Source organism: Melozone crissalis, unplaced genomic scaffold, assembly GCF_028551555.1.
Source record: "Melozone crissalis strain CALT ecotype California unplaced genomic scaffold, PUWL_Pcris_2 ptg000107l_1, whole genome shotgun sequence".
NCBI classification, from domain to species: Eukaryota; Metazoa; Chordata; class Aves; order Passeriformes; family Passerellidae; genus Melozone; species Melozone crissalis.
Genome location: NW_026535884.1, coordinates 568,308 through 583,383, shown reverse-complemented (window position 1 = coordinate 583,383; position 15,076 = coordinate 568,308). Strand labels below are relative to the sequence as shown.

The following is a 15,076-nucleotide window of genomic DNA, read 5'->3' as shown; positions in this document are numbered from 1 at the left end:
TTATCCCACCAAAGGCTGGGGCCTGGTGGCACCAGAAAACTAAAAATTAATAACAGGGGCATGAGAAGCTTGAGTGAAGTGCAGAGCTTGGGTGACGACTTGAACTTTCTTTCTGCTTCCTTTCTCCAAACCTCCCCCCAGTTTCCATGGACCCATCACAGCATCCAAAAATAGGAAAAAAATAGATCAATGCCCCTGTTTGCCAGGCTGAGCTTAGCATAGGTTTGTTCTCAGGCTCTTAGACCAAATTTCTATTTTGGTGCAGATTTGGGGTCCAAGGGAGCACTCCTGGCACTGGGAGCCGTGGCCTGGAAATACGGAGCTTGTGGCAAAGCCATGAAAAGCAGAGCTGGGAGATCAGAGGGGGCTGGGGCTCCCCTGGATTGTGACTGTGTCACAGGGCTCTGAGGATGAGGGAAGAGATGAGGATCTGACTCCCATGTTTTAGAAGGCTTGATTTATTATTTTATGATATATATTATATTAAAACTATACTAAAAGAATAGAAGAAAGGCTAGCTAAGAATAGAAAAATAAAGAATGATAACAAAGGCTTGTGGCTCAGGCTCTGTATCTGAGCCAGCTGACTGTGATTGGCCATTAATTAGAAAAAACCAACATGGGCCAATCCCAGATGCACCTGTTGCATTCCACAGCAGCAGATAATCAATGTTTACATTTTGTTCCTGAGGCCTCTCAGCTTCTCAGGAGGAAAAATCCTAAGGAAAGGATTTTTCATAAAAGATGTCTGTGACACTGGAGCTCTGCTTTTCCTTGGTGGCACATTGATCAGTGATTTTATAACTCTGGGCATGGAGTGACTGGGGAAGAAAAGGAAGAAGATGATGGTAAATGAAAGGATTTGGCAGGGTTGGGGTGTGAGAGCAGTGACTAAAGGGAAGATGGCAAGGAAGGGCGGAGGGGTGGCAGGAGGTTTGCAGTGGAAGAGCCCAGGGCTGTGTCCCTTGGGAGCCTCAGGGAGCAGCTGGAGGCTCTGGCAGGAGCAGCTGCCCTTGCCCAAGGGCTCCCAGTGCTGGGAGTGTCCCTGGGTGCTCCCTGCAGGTTCTGTGGGTGCAGCAGCAGCCTGAGGAGCAGATTCCATGGGTGCAGTCTCCCCGTCTCTGGCACTGGGGGTTTCCCTGCACTGCCCTGTGGATGGAGGTGCTGTTGATAGAGAGAGGTCTCACCTCTGCCTCCAGCCCTTCTCACTCTGCATAAACACACACCTCTGTGGGGCTTATTCAATTTTTCCAACCCTCCCTCAGTGAGACATATCTGCAACATGCTTGCAGCTTAAAAATGACCATTAGTCAGTGAATTACAGTGAAAAAAGAAAGACTTTTACACTTTTTGGTGTCTTTGGATATGGAAAAATCACAAACTGGTGATTCTCACCATAAATTCAGCACCTGTACTTGGTTCATGCCACACTCCTGCATCTCCCCCACATCTCACACACAGGTTTTATCACAGCAGGACCATGGTGGGCTCTTGTTCTTCTCATTTGCTTTCTCCACCCTCACTTCCAAACTTTTCTCCCCAAACAGTTCTCTCCTCCTGGTTCAGGTCACCCTTCCAGCATGCTGGGGACAGCTCCTCATCCAGGCTGACAGGGCTGGGCATAAATCATTGTGCTCACCCTAACAATGTCTGCTTATCTGAAAGGGTCACCCAGGGCTTCCCTGGAGAGATTGTTTGCTGTGGGGAACAGCTCAGGTGCCATGAAAGCTTCAGCAGCACCGGAATGGCCATTTTATGCTCATTGTCATGTTGAGGGCAGAAACATCACAACTTCCTTCCCAAACCTAATCCCAGCTCATCCCTTCCTTCCCCTCTCTTCTTTTCTCACTCCTCCTGGCACAGTTACTCCCTGTAGCACATCACTGCACAGCAGGCAGCAGGATTCAGTGGGATGTGTGCTGGCCTAATTATTATAATTACTTTTTACTGAACAGTTAAATATGTGGCATTTCTTCCCCTCCCAGTCTTGGTGCAGAAAAGGAGAGAAATTCATGATTGGAGCTGGGGTTTCTGCTTTATCTGCTCTCTCTGTACCACTGAAAGAGACCAGAAGGAGAAATATTTGATGTTTTAGGAACAGAGTAAACACAAAGTCTTTCTGTAATGTCACATTTCATGCAGTAAATAATCATGGTTTGATTGGGTTTTATGGTTGTTTTTTTTTTTTGTTTTTTTTTTTTTAAACTTTTATACTTGGATGTGAAACTTTCCTAGGAGAGTTCTGGCAGCAGAGTCCATGGTGCCACTCAGGGCCTTTTCCTGGCTGTTTCTGAAGGGATGAGTGAGAGCAGGGCAGAATCTGCCTGTAGCTGTGTGCATTTAGGGTGCATGTGTATCCTATTCCTTCCTGTTGATCTGTAAGCTGTTCCATTGGCTTTCTTTCTGTTTCCTGCTGCTTTCTTGCTTCGTTATTGAAGGGAGGATTCAGACCTATACAGGTAACTCCAACTCCTGGTTCTGCATGGCATCAGTGTCTCTCACCTGGTCACTCCTCTGTCAGTGAATGCCTCAGTGTGCAGTGCTCCCCTCCCCTCCTGAGCTGTGGGCTCAGAGCCAGGGCCAGCCCAGTGCCCATCCCAGAGCCAGGGCCAGCCCAGTGCCCATCCCAGGGGCAGAGCCAGGGCCAGCCCAGTGCCCATCCCGGGGGCAGAGCCAGCCCAGTGCCCATCCCAGGGGCAGAGCCAGGGCCAGCCCAGTGCCCATCCCGGGGGCAGAGCCAGCCCAGTGCCCATCCCAGGGGCAGAGCCAGGGCCAGCCCAGTGCCCATCCCGGGGGCAGAGCCAGCCCAGTGCCCATCCCAGGGGCAGAGCCAGAGCCAGCCCTGTGCCCATCCCAGGGGCAGAGCCAGAGCCAGCCCTGTGCCCATCCTGGGGGCAGAGCCAGAGCCTGCAGCCCAGTGCCCATCGCAGGATGCAGAGCCAGCCCTGTGCCCATCCCGGGGGCAGAGCCAGGGCCAGCCCAGTGCCCATCCCGGGGGCAGAGCCAGCCCAGTGCCCATCCCAGGGGCAGAGCCAGGGCCAGCCCAGTGCCCATCCCAGGGGCAGAGCCAGCCCAGTGCCCATCCCAGGGGCAGAGCCAGAGCCAGCCCTGTGCCCATCCCAGGGGCAGAGCCAGAGCCAGCCCTGTGCCCATCCCAGGGGCAGAGCCAGAGCCAGCCCTGTGCCCATCCTGGGGGCAGAGCCAGAGCCAGCCCTGTGCCCATCCCTGGGGCAGAGCCAGCCCTGTGCCCATCCCAGTGCCCATCCTGGGGCTGCTGAGATCCAGAGCCAGCCCTGTGCCCAGGGTACAGAGCCAGAACCAGCCCCGTGCCCATCCCAGGGGCAGAGCCAGCCCTGTGCCCATCCCAGGATGCAGAGCCAGCCCTGTGCCCATCCTGGGTGCAGATCCAGAGCCAGCCCTGTGCCCATCCCAGAGAGCAGAATCAGCCCAGTGCCCATCCCAGGGCTGCTCCCAGCACAAGAGGGTGGGCATGAGCCTCTGCCAGGGCTTGCTTGGCTGCCTGGGCCTGGCCCATCTGCCAGGGCAGCACCTTATGCCAGTGTGGTGCCAGGCTTTGGGACCACCCTGGTTGTCACCCTTTGGAAAACAGGGCAGGACAGGTGACCTGGATGTGCATGAGGTTCCTCTGTGAAATTGAGGATTTTTAGCTCTTCTGGAGATAAATTGGAACAGTTGCCTTGATGTTTTATTTCCCTGGGGCATTTATAAAGGTGGGTTTATTTAGCAGCCAGCCCACCTTATAAAAAGGAAATTAGACAATTTCATTTTTCTAAAGTTGGCTCTGAAGGTTCAGCTGTGAAATTCAGGGCATACAAACTAATAATTCTTAGTTTGTAAAGTTTCTTGTCTGTTTGTACCTTGTAAAATAGAAAGCCAGAGATGGCCCTGCTGTTCACAGAGAAACAAGGACTGTCCTGCAGTTTTCTGCAAGTGTGGCAACCCCTGGAAACTAACACCATAACTCTAATATTGTCAGGATATTTCCAATTATATCCCAGGAAGTCTGACCAGTTCTTTGTTTTCTCTCCTCTCTCCCTTCCCTCTCCTAGTTTTTTCAGAGGCCTCAGATCCAGCCTCCAAGAGCCACCATCCAGAACAGCAACCCCTCCATCCGTCCCGGAGCGCAGACCCCGACTGCCGTGTACCAAACCAACCAGCACATCATGATGGTGAACCACCTGCCAATGCCCTACCCCATGCCTCAGGGCCCCCAGTACTGTATCCCACAGGTAAACCCAGCACCAGACACCTGAGGAGCTGCACAGCAGTGTTTGATCCATGGGGTTGTCCCAGGAGGGTGTGGGATGTGTCTGTGAAATCAGGCTGGTAGTTGAATATCATGTGCCAGGGCAGGTCTAGATGAGGTATTGGGAAAAGTTCCTTCATGGAGAGGGTGATGGAGCATTGGCAGAGGCTGCCCAGGTGGAGCCAGCATCCCTGGAAGGGTTGAAGAAATGTGTGGATGTGGCATCTGGGGACAAGGTTTAGGGGTGGGCTGGGGGAACAGTTGGACTTGGTGGTTGCTGGGGGCTTTTCCAGCCTAAAGGATTGCAGGATGCTGTGGTTCAGCCTCTGTCCTTTCTCTGTATGAAGTGTTTGTTCTTCTGTATGGAGGCAGTAGGAACCACTCACCTCTTTCAGAACTCCCTCAGACACAGTGGGAAACCAATGTCTTGGACATTGGACTAAATGTAGTCCAATACTGGACTAAATATTTAATATTTAGTGCTTTAATAATACCTAATTTGACTTAATAGGTCTAGTACCTAATTTGACTTAATGGATCCCTAGGCACTCCAGAACCCTGAGCCACATAACACAGTGTTGCAATCAGGGCAGGGGCTCTGTTCTACCTCAGCTCCTGTGTCCTCCCTGCCTTGGCCTTACCTTACTTTTGGCACTAACATTTGGAGATGTTTGGGTGGATATTAGGGGAAACTCCCTCATGAAAAGGGTGGTCAGGCACTGGCAGAGGATGTTTGGGGCAGTGCTGGAGTCCCCATCCCTGGGGACATGGGGACGTGGTCAGTGGTGACCTTGGTGCTGCTGGTTGATGGTTGGACTCAGTGATCTTAAAGATCTTTTCCAGCCTTAGCAATTGATAATTCTGTGCTGCCCAAAGCTGTCATTAACCAGATGCCTGTTGGTCAGGGGGGCTCAGTTACTTGTGCAGCTTGCCCCAGTCCCTGTGCAGTGACTGATGGCTAATTTTGTCCCCCCAGTTACCTGTGCAGTGACTGATGGCTGTTTCTGTCACTGTGCAGTGACTGATGGCTGTTTCTGTCCCCCCAGTCTCTGTGCAGTGACTGATGGCTGTTTCTGTCCCCCTAATCCTTGTGCAGTGACTGATGGCTGTTTCTGTCCCCCTAATCCTTGTGCAGTGACTGATGGCTGTTTCTGTCCCCCCAGTCCTTGTGCAGTGACTGATGGCTGTTTCTGTCCCCCTAATCCTTGTGCAGTGACTGATGGCTGTTTCTGTCCCCCCAGCCCTTGTGCAGTGACTGATGGCTGTTTCTGTCCCCCTAATCCTTGTGCAGTGACTGATGGCTGTTTCTGTCCCCCTAATCCTTGTGCAGTGACTGATGGCTGTTTCTGTCCCCCCAGTCCTTGTGCAGTGACTGATGGCTGTTTCTGTCCCCCTAATCCTTGTGCAGTGACTGATGGCTGTTTCTGTCCCCCCAGCCCTTGTGCAGTGACTGATGGCTGTTTCTGTCCCCCTAATCCTTGTGCAGTGACTGATGGCTGTTTCTGTCCCCCTAATCCTTGTGCAGTGACTGATGGCTGTTTCTGTCCCCCCAGCCCTTGTGCAGTGACTGATGGCTAATTTTGTCCCCCCAGTTACCTGTGCAGTGACTGATGGCTGTTTCTGTCCCCCCAGTCCCTGTGCAGTGACTGATGGCTGTTTCTGTCCCTGTGCAGTGACTGATGGCTGTTTCTGTCCCCCCAGCCCCTGTGCAGTGACTGATGGCTGTTTCTGTCCCTGTGCAGTGACTGATGGCTGTTTCTGTCCCCCCAGCCCCTGTGCAGTGACTGATGGCTGTTTCTGTCCCCCCAGCCCCTGTGCAGTGACTGATGGCTGTTTCTGTCCCTGTGCAGTGACTGATGGCTGTTTCTGTCCCCCCAGTATCGTCACAGTGGCCCTCCCTACGTCGGGCCACCACAGCAATATCCTGTGCAGCCACCAGGACCAGGACCCTTCTACCCAGGCCCAGGTCCTGGAGAATTCCCCAATGCCTACGGTGAGTTCTGCTTGGAGACTGCTTACAGTCTGTTCTTGCTGTGTTTTTCTGTTGTCAAGCTGAAGATTTAGAATAACAAGCTGGATTAGCATTTGTTTGAACTTCAAATAGCTGCTAAATTTGGTGGTGTCACAGCTCTGATTATTCACTCCTGAAAAATCCCAGAGTGTTGTTTGTGTGAGTGTGTCAGGAGAAGCTGCAGCTGCCCAGGATCACCTGTGGCCAGCACTGGGGCTGGTTCTTAGTCCCTGCTCAATCATTATTATTTGTTCAGGTACTGTGGGCACATTTGGCAGTGCTGGTTTTCACTGTGCCACGCCTGGCATTGCCAGTTAACTGCAGTTAACAGTTCTTAGCCCAGTGCTTCTTGTTGGGTGTATGCTGGGGGATAAGAACAAGCCATGTGGGTTTTTCCCTGGATTGATGCTGCCAAGGTAATTTAGTCCAGTCTGTAACTCCTGCAGAGGCCAAAACTTGGCCTTTTCCTGCATTGGGTCACTCACTGCTCCCTGCCCACTCACATTCTGCAGCCTGGTGGGGGCAGAGATATTCTCAGGCTCCCATGGGAATTCTCTGTTGAAATTTTGGAGCCTTGGAGTGACTGATTCCCTTCAGGCTGCCCAGTAACAGCCCTGCTCCCTTGGCAGAATTGCAGTTTGCTCTTCACACACAGAGATCCCTTTGGAGGGAGAGAAAAACCCAGTAGCATAATTCAGGAAGGTCTCTTATTTTTCCTCGTTTCCTTCTCTTATTTATCTGATCTGTGTGGAAGTAATGGGAATTATTGAAAGGTTGTCATGAAGCCCTTGAACCTGGTAATGCAATTTCAGAATAGGAGAGAGGGTAATTACAGGGCAGCTACTTCCTGGTGGTTGATCCTAGAGAAAATAGAAGAAATATTGTAATGGTGCTTCAAATCTGATCCACTAGATGAGGAAATTGCCTAGAATTCCTCATTTTTTGTGCTGTTACAGGTCTGCTTTCTTACTTCCTGCTTGCTTGGTGCCATTTTTCTGTCTTCACTCCTTTAATTAGGACAAGGTTCATTTCCAGCTCCTTTCCTCTCCTGGAAGCACCTGGGTTTTTGCAGAAAATCTTGAAATCTTTCAGTCCCAGCTTTAGGATGCTGCTGCTGTGGAGCATCAGTGGGTAAAGCCAGAGCTCTCTGTCCTGCAGAGTTTTCCAGGCAGGGAAGGTTTCACCAGGGATTTCCCTGTGCTTTCCCACCTTTCCCTGCTGTCACTCCCTTGCTGTGTTTGGTACTGGGAACGCTCAGGTGCTGCCAGGTTTGGGGAGCAGCTGAATCTGCATTCCAGGCATGGATAATGCTGCTGGCAGTGCCTTTTCCATCAGCCACAGGACTTGCAGCCAGTGTGGCTGCTGGACATGAAAATTATTGCAGCTGGCAACACCTAAAGAAGGTGATGAGGGAAAATACAGAGGAAGGCAAAACTTGTGAAGATGGACAGTGCAGTTTTATAACTCAGTTTTGCATTCTCTGATGTCAGGGAGTTTCTGTACAACACTGGGGAAGACATTGAAGTGATCAGTGGGTAGGAGAGAAAATAAAAGTTGGGTGCTGAAGAACTGGAAGGGATCAAAGGCAGAGAGCAGAGCAGAGAGTGTGGCACTGGCAAATGCACTTGGCTTGTCACAGAAGCTGTTTCTTCCCTGAAGTTATTCTTTTCAGGATTTAGGTTTTAAAAATACTTTTCCTAAAGGGAGAGAGTTGTTCCCTGAGTTCTGCTGGAGCTGCCTGTCCAGCAGGGATCACATTGCAGGTGATGTGGTTAGATCTGGTTTCTAGGAGGCTGCCAGTGAGGGGAATTCCCATCTTGCAGGATCCCAGGCTCCTCCTGTTCCCTCACCTTACCCAGGCTCTGCTTGGACACCTGCTCATCAGCAGGGTTCACAGAATCACCAAATCCCAGGATGGTTTGGCTTGGAAGGACCTTAAATCCCATCCAGTGCCACCCTTGCCATGGCAGGGGCAGCTTCCACTGTCCCAGGCTGCTCCCAGCCCTGCCCAGCCTGGCCTTGGACACTGTCAGGGATCCAGGGGTTGCCACAACTGCTCTGGGCAATAATTTTTGATTCCCAGCCTGCAGAGATGCAGACAGAGACTTTGAGGCCAGATCTGAAGTGGCTCTGCTGACCCTGGCATTCAAAGTGAGACATTTCTTGAGGGATTCAGCCCACCCAGGAGTGTCACTTTTAGCTCTTTGATGCCAACTCTTGCACAGAAGAGTTCCCTCTCTGAGGATGCAGACTGGGAGCCTGCTCTGAGCTGGGCTTTCCAGCTCTCAGCAGCAGGAATGCATCCTTGCAGCTGCAAATCAGGCTGTGCAGGGCTGGTTTCATTTGCTTTCTTGGATTTCACCCTTTGCCTGAAATCCAGCGACCTCCTGGTTGGGTTACAGGCACAATCCGGATTTTCAAACCCAGTTAGAGGTTATTCAGCTGAAGAATAGATGAGATTGTGCCAGAGGCAAGTGCAAGCCCTCAGTTCATCCAGCATCCCTGCCTGGAAGGGAGAACACCCAGCAGCACCTTACACATTCCCCTGACACCTGATCCATGGGCAGGAGGCAGCTCTGCTCTGCCACCCTCAGCTCTGGTGTGGTCTTAAAGCACTTGGTTATTCACTGAGCCACTCTCATTCCACTGAGAAAACCATAATGAGCCACACTGGCTGTTAGGAATGTGACCAGTGGTGTAATTCTGCACTCATCACCGTGGTTGTGCTTTTTGTGTGTTGCAGCATGAGAGGAACATTGCTCATAATTAAATTTTCTGGTTGTGCTTCCAAATAGGTTGCAGTTGACCTCACAAATTGTTTGTATTGGTTAGACAGAATTTCTCTACAAAGGCAGAAAACTCCTGATAAACCAGCAGCAAATCCAGCAGAAAACCTTCCTGTTTGCCAGGCAGAGGAGCCCAGGGATGCTCTTGCAGTGCCTCTGTGGTGTCCACAGCCTGTCAGACATAGCTCAGAATAACAAAGCTACTCCTCACACCCAGCTAAAGCATTTACTGGTCCCGGTATAGGCAATAGAAAAGACACCATTGGCACCATAGAGGGAAAGATGAAATAATAATGAAAACCAAGCTATAAACAGCAAAGATCAACCCTTGTATCTTTTGCATCATGGTCTGGCAAGAAAAACCAAGCAAAGTGAATTTAAGTTTGCCATCCCAAAACCCAATGATGTACATGGCCAATTTGGGGTCATGGAAATCAAATCAGAAATGGTGCCTGAACCTCTGGTCTTGATGCAGCATCAGCTTCTGTTCAGTGGCTGTGGAGCTGGGATGCTGGGAGTTGTGCCCAGCTGCACCTGTGGCGTTGGCTGTGTGTCCTGAGCTGACCTTGTCCCTCTGGTTTGTGTCCTTGGTGCCCCAGGAACACCCTTCTACCCCAGCCAGCCCGTGTACCAGTCTGCACCCATCATTGTGCCTACGCAGCAGCAGCAGCCGCCGCCTGCCAAGAGAGAGAAGAAAACGGTGAGTGGGGAGCTCTGTCCTGGGGGGACTGCAAGGACATTAATAATGTTCTTTATCCTCACTGGAGGCCCTGGCACAGGTGCCCAGAGCAGCTGTGGCTGCCCCTGGATCCCTGGCAGTGCCCAAGGCCAGGCTGGCAGGGCTTGGAGCAGCCTGGCACAGTGGGAGGTGTCCTGCCCATGCTCTAAGGTGAGCTTTAAAATCTCTCCCACCCCAAACCAATTTGTCATTCCCAAAGAGATGAAGTGTAATTTAACATTGCACAGTGCTGGTTTCTGTTTTTCTATGGGCACTGTCCACTCTGATTTGTGACATCTCAGCCATTCGAAAAGGAAAATAATTTTGCTGGTTTTAAATTAGCATGAACAAAAGCAGCATGGTCTGCCCAAGCCTGGAATCCTCACCTGTGCTGCTGCTTAAAGGGGTTCACTCATTTCCACCTGGCTCCCACCAAAAAGCCAGGTGGGAATGAGTGAACTCAGCAGTTTGGGAGAATATTAAGAATTAGTTCAAAGTAACAAATCAGAAATTATTGAATATTACACCTTGAAAAAGGTGGAAAACCAGGAGGTTGTGGATGTATTTGCAGACTTGAAAGAGCCTGACCACATTATCAAAGTGGATATGGGTTTGGAGAGCACATTCCCTCTCTTTCTAGTTCAAGGGGGGAATTTGAGAGAGGCAGATGAATGGAATTTAAACCCATCTACAGGTGGGGAACAGTGGAGGTGTGTGGGGTGAATGTGAAGTTGAACCAGGAAAAGATGGTGTGGGCTTGAACTTGTGAATGAATCGTTTGTAAAGGACTGAAAAGGAAATTACAGCAGTGTTTGTGTGAGAGTGTTTTGGAAACATTAAAAGAACAGTTTCCTGGGGGTAGAAAAGAATAAAAGGACTTAGACATGTCTCAAAATGCAGAATATTTGCATCTCTGGAGTTTTGAGGGTGATCTGGGGTGACACTTGATTTGGGAGACCGGAAGAGCTGAACAATGTGTGAGCTGTGCCTGCAGGAAAGGCCTTTTTGGTGGCTGCTCTCAGCAGCTTTTTTGTCACCTCCTCAGTCCCCAGGAGTCTCTTTTCAGCATCCCAAACACAACATGCCCAGATCCCCGATGCCATTGAAATGCAGAGCTGATCAGACACGCTCAGCTGGGATTAAGGCAGTTCCATGCCAACCAAGCTGAGTTCTTTGAGGCAGAAAAGGCATTTTAAATGCCCAAGATGCTTCTCTCTGAATGTGCTGTTTCAGTTTGGTAATTGGTGTTGCAACTGGAGAAATGAGAAAAATTAAATGCATTAATGTGCACATGCCCACATCCACCATGAGTTGAGTATTTGAGTGCTACAATTTTCCCTTGCAGGCAGGGAAATCTTGTTTTTAATGCCATTGACTGTGTCAGGCAGAGGAGAGGGCCAACTCTCAGGTTGTTACTGTAGTTAATGAAATATTTTAGCAAAAAAATATATTTTTGCTAAAATATTTCATTTATCCTTGTTTTATCAAAAATAAGAGAAGCCCAGACTCAACACCCTGAGTACAGTGTGTGTATTTGTGTGTGTGTTCACAAACAGAGTGAAGCCACCAAACTGAGTTTGACAAATCACAAAGCCCTTCTGCAGTTCCAGTTTTATATCCCAGAATCCCAGAAGGGCTTGGAAGGTCCTGCAGGACCATTCCCACCCCTGCCACGGCACAATTAATTACAGGGAGGTTTCCAGCAGAACCCCTGCCCTGGGAAGGGTGATGGTGTCTCTTGGTTTGCTTGGAGTTGTTTGCTTGGATTTCTGCATGGAATTAATCTCAAGTTCAGCCAAGAGCTTTGGAGAAGGTGGGCAGATACACAGAGCTCTGTCTTTAGGGTTTTCAGATTCTACTGGAGGTGAAAAGCTGTTTCACATTACCCCAGACCTGCTGGCTCTTCCCCCTGCTCAGGGACATGGATTGGCTCAAGTGTCAGTTGAGGATTCACTGAGTGTTCTGGAGTGGTTTATTTTGGAAAATATTTTTTCTTCCCATTTTGGTGCTGTGAAGAGACTCAAAAATCCCACTTTTTTCTTAAATGCTGCAGAGTTCTAAGGACTTGAGTTTGTTCTTTCAGTTTCCCTTTCCTCCACTCAGTATTTTTGTTTGATTCCCTCTATTTTGGTGGAACTGGGAACTGATTTGCTTTCCCCCTTTTCCAGAAGTGGTCTGGCAAGGTCAGGGAGTTTCCTGCAGGGTAAAAAACAGCCTTTTCTCCATTCCTGCCCTTTCCACTACTGGGCAAGCTTAGCTTGTACCTGAACTGTCTCCCACTTGTTCTCAGCTGCAGGAAACTCACGTTCCCCCTGTATTTTGCATTGCAGGGTGCACATATTTAGACTGAACTTGGTGTGGTTGATGATTCAATTAGATTTTGATTAAATTAGGTGTTGATGAAGGGATGACATGCCCTGCATTCCAAGCCATGGAAACAAGGCACATCCCAGTGCTGCTGCTGAGCACCAGCTCACCCCAGAGCATCTCCTGCTGGCTGTGGTGGGAGCTTGTGCTGTACACCAGGACAGCAGTAACAGAACACTTGTGGGAATTATTCCTTTGTTCTTACTGCAATTCTTTCAATCCTGCAGATCCGAATTCGGGATCCAAACCAGGGGGGCAAAGACATAACAGAGGAAATCATGTCTGGAGGGGGCAGCAGGAACCCCACGCCCCCCATCGTCAGACCCACCTCCACCCCGACTCCACCTCAGGTAAGGAAGGGCTCTGCTCCTCCCTGGGACCCCTCCCTCACACCTGCAGCCTCACCTCTGACCATCCCAGAGACCTGGATGCCCCCAAATGATCAATGTTCTTCAGCCATGATGTTTTCCCAAGTTGGATCATTGGAGCCCCAGTGCTGCTGTACTTTCCCCTCCCTGGTTTTCTACCAGCAGTAGATTTTCAGTGTTAAAGGAGGAGCCAAAATGTGGGAAAGGAGATGTCTCTGTTAAGTCTTGTGCACCTGAGGAAAGTCCATGTCACACAGTGATTGATCACAGACCTTCACTTGCTTCACTTTTCTTTCTGCCTTTGTGCAGCTGTTTTAGAGTCACCAGAAGATCTGGACCTCAGGAATTTTCTCACAGAACTGTAATGAGTTATCACACTTTTGTTCTCTGGGTGTTCAAACTTAACAATGCATTTTGCTGGTGAGAAAAAAAATTATAAATACTCCAAAAAAATTATAAATACTCCATTTTCTGTAGGTCTTAAATCCCTTCTTGTCACGCACCTTTGAGTCTGACCCCTTTAAGTCCCTGGTTAGAGGTCAGGAAGGTTCTCCAGCTGAAGGCTGGGCTGTGGAGCAGAGCTGGAGCTGGGATGTGATTTCTTCTTCTTCTTCTTCCACCTTCTTTGCTGTTTGATGTCACCAGCTTTTGGCAGGTTTTAAGGTGAAACAGCTTTTCCTGAGCTCAAACCTTCCTTTCCTCTCTGTGTGGGAGTGGATTTTCTGCTGAAAGTCCTGTCTGGGAGCACTGTGCTGGAGTGAGATCTGGGGATTGCAGGGAGATGTGACTGAGGAGAAGTGAGAGAGATCCTGGAGATCCCTCCCTGGGACCAGCAGGGTTTCAGTTTTCATCTTTCCCAGCTGAGCCAATCCTTGTGTCCCTGAAGGCACCACCTTTGTGTGCTTCGTGTGGTTTTCTCCTCTGGTCCCTACCCAGGACAAGCAGCAGCAAGGCTCCAGGTCAACTTCTTTCCATCAGAGATGCCAAACCTGGGAATCTTGGTGAGATCATCTCCCCATTTCTTCTTCCTACCCATCCTTCCCTCTTGGAAGTGGGAAGAGTTGGAACCAGCCAGGATTTCCCGTGGTATCCCTGCACAGTGCAGTGAATCCAGGCACTTACCTGATCATTCTTACATTCTGAAATCTATTTTAAGGCACTACAATTAAGTCAAACAGAAAGAAATAAATGTATTTCAAGAGGAGGTTACTAGGCCTGAATTGTGATCAGCTGTAATTTAGATGCAGAGCACAGCAGTGATGTCCAATCATCTCCTCCAAGGTATGCAAATATCCCATTGTTTAATATCCAGCCTTCCTTTTGATGAGGTGCTTAGAACCACTTTTGGTAATCACAGAAGAGCTCTGAAATTGGGCTCACCAGAATAAGTTCATTAGTGTAACATAACTGAAAATTTAAGCCCACTTAAGCCAGGAAATTCAACATTATTGTCCCAACAGCTTCTCTAAATCAAGTCTTGGGAGCACATTTAATATCTTGGGTGAAATTAAATAGTGCCTTAATAACTGCACAGGAATTGCACTGGTGGGGGTGGGACTGTTTTGAACAGGCTCCAGTCAGTAAATTCTCAATATTCAGCCATAACTTCTGAGATGCTCCTGACTTGGGGCAGCTCCTGAGACAATGCTGGAGGAGCAGAGCTGCTGCTGTTTGTTCCATCCCCTGGAAAAAACCCTGCTGACCCCCTAAACCAAACCCTGCTCACCCCAAACCCTGCTTACCCCATGGATCAAACCCTGCTCACCCCAAACCCTGCTCACCCCTGGATCAAACCCTGCTCACCCCAAACCCTGCTGAACCCAAACCCTGCTGACCCCCTAAACCAAACCCTGCTCACCCCAAATCCTACTGACCCCCTGGAAAAAAACCTGCTCACCCCAAATCCTGCTCACCCCAAACCCTGCTGACCCCCTGGACCAAACCCTGCTCACCCCCCTGAATCAAATCCTGCTGACCCCTGGATCAAACCTTGCTCATCCCAAACCCTGCTCACCCCCTAAACCAAACCCTGCTCACCCCTAACCCTACTGACCCCCTGGACCAAACACCCTGCTCACCCCAAACTGTGCTGATCCCCTAAACCAAACCCTGCTCACCTCAAACCCTGCTGACCCCTGGACCAAACCCTGCTCACCCCAAACCTTGCTCACCCCAAACCCTGCTTGCTCAGCTCCCTGGACAAAACCCTGCTCATCCCAAACCCTGCTCACCCCCTGGACCAAACCCTGCTCATCCCAAATCCTGCTCACCCCAAACCCTGCTCACCTCAAAACACTGCTGAGCCCCCTGGACCAAACCCTGCTCACCCCAAACCCTGCTCACCCCAAACCCTGCTGACCCCCTAAACCAAATCCTGCTCACCCCAAACCCTGCTCACTCTCCTGAACCCAAACCCTGCTCACCCCAAACCCTTCTCACCCCCTGGATCAAACCCTGCTCACCCCAAACCTTGCTCACCCTTTGGATCACGCCCTGTTCACCCCAAACCCTGTTCACCCCAAACCCTGCTCACCCCAAACCCTGCTGAGCCCCCTGGGTC

The 15,076-nt window shown here is 50.1% G+C and overlaps 1 protein-coding gene across 4 annotated transcripts in view; it reads left to right on the top strand.

Moving 5' to 3' along the window:
• EIF4G3 (eukaryotic translation initiation factor 4 gamma 3) overlaps positions 1–15,076 on the top strand; it is a 146,770-nt gene that overhangs the window by 78,853 nt on the left and 52,841 nt on the right. For all 4 annotated transcript variants that reach the window (XM_054292045.1, XM_054292047.1, XM_054292046.1 and 1 more), the window contains 5 exons: positions 2,438–2,458; positions 4,070–4,249; positions 6,145–6,259; positions 9,663–9,763; positions 12,376–12,498. In XM_054292045.1, the coding sequence (XP_054148020.1) occupies positions 2,438–2,458; positions 4,070–4,249; positions 6,145–6,259; positions 9,663–9,763; positions 12,376–12,498 (540 nt within the window). The remainder of the gene's footprint in view (positions 1–2,437; positions 2,459–4,069; positions 4,250–6,144; positions 6,260–9,662; positions 9,764–12,375; positions 12,499–15,076) is intronic.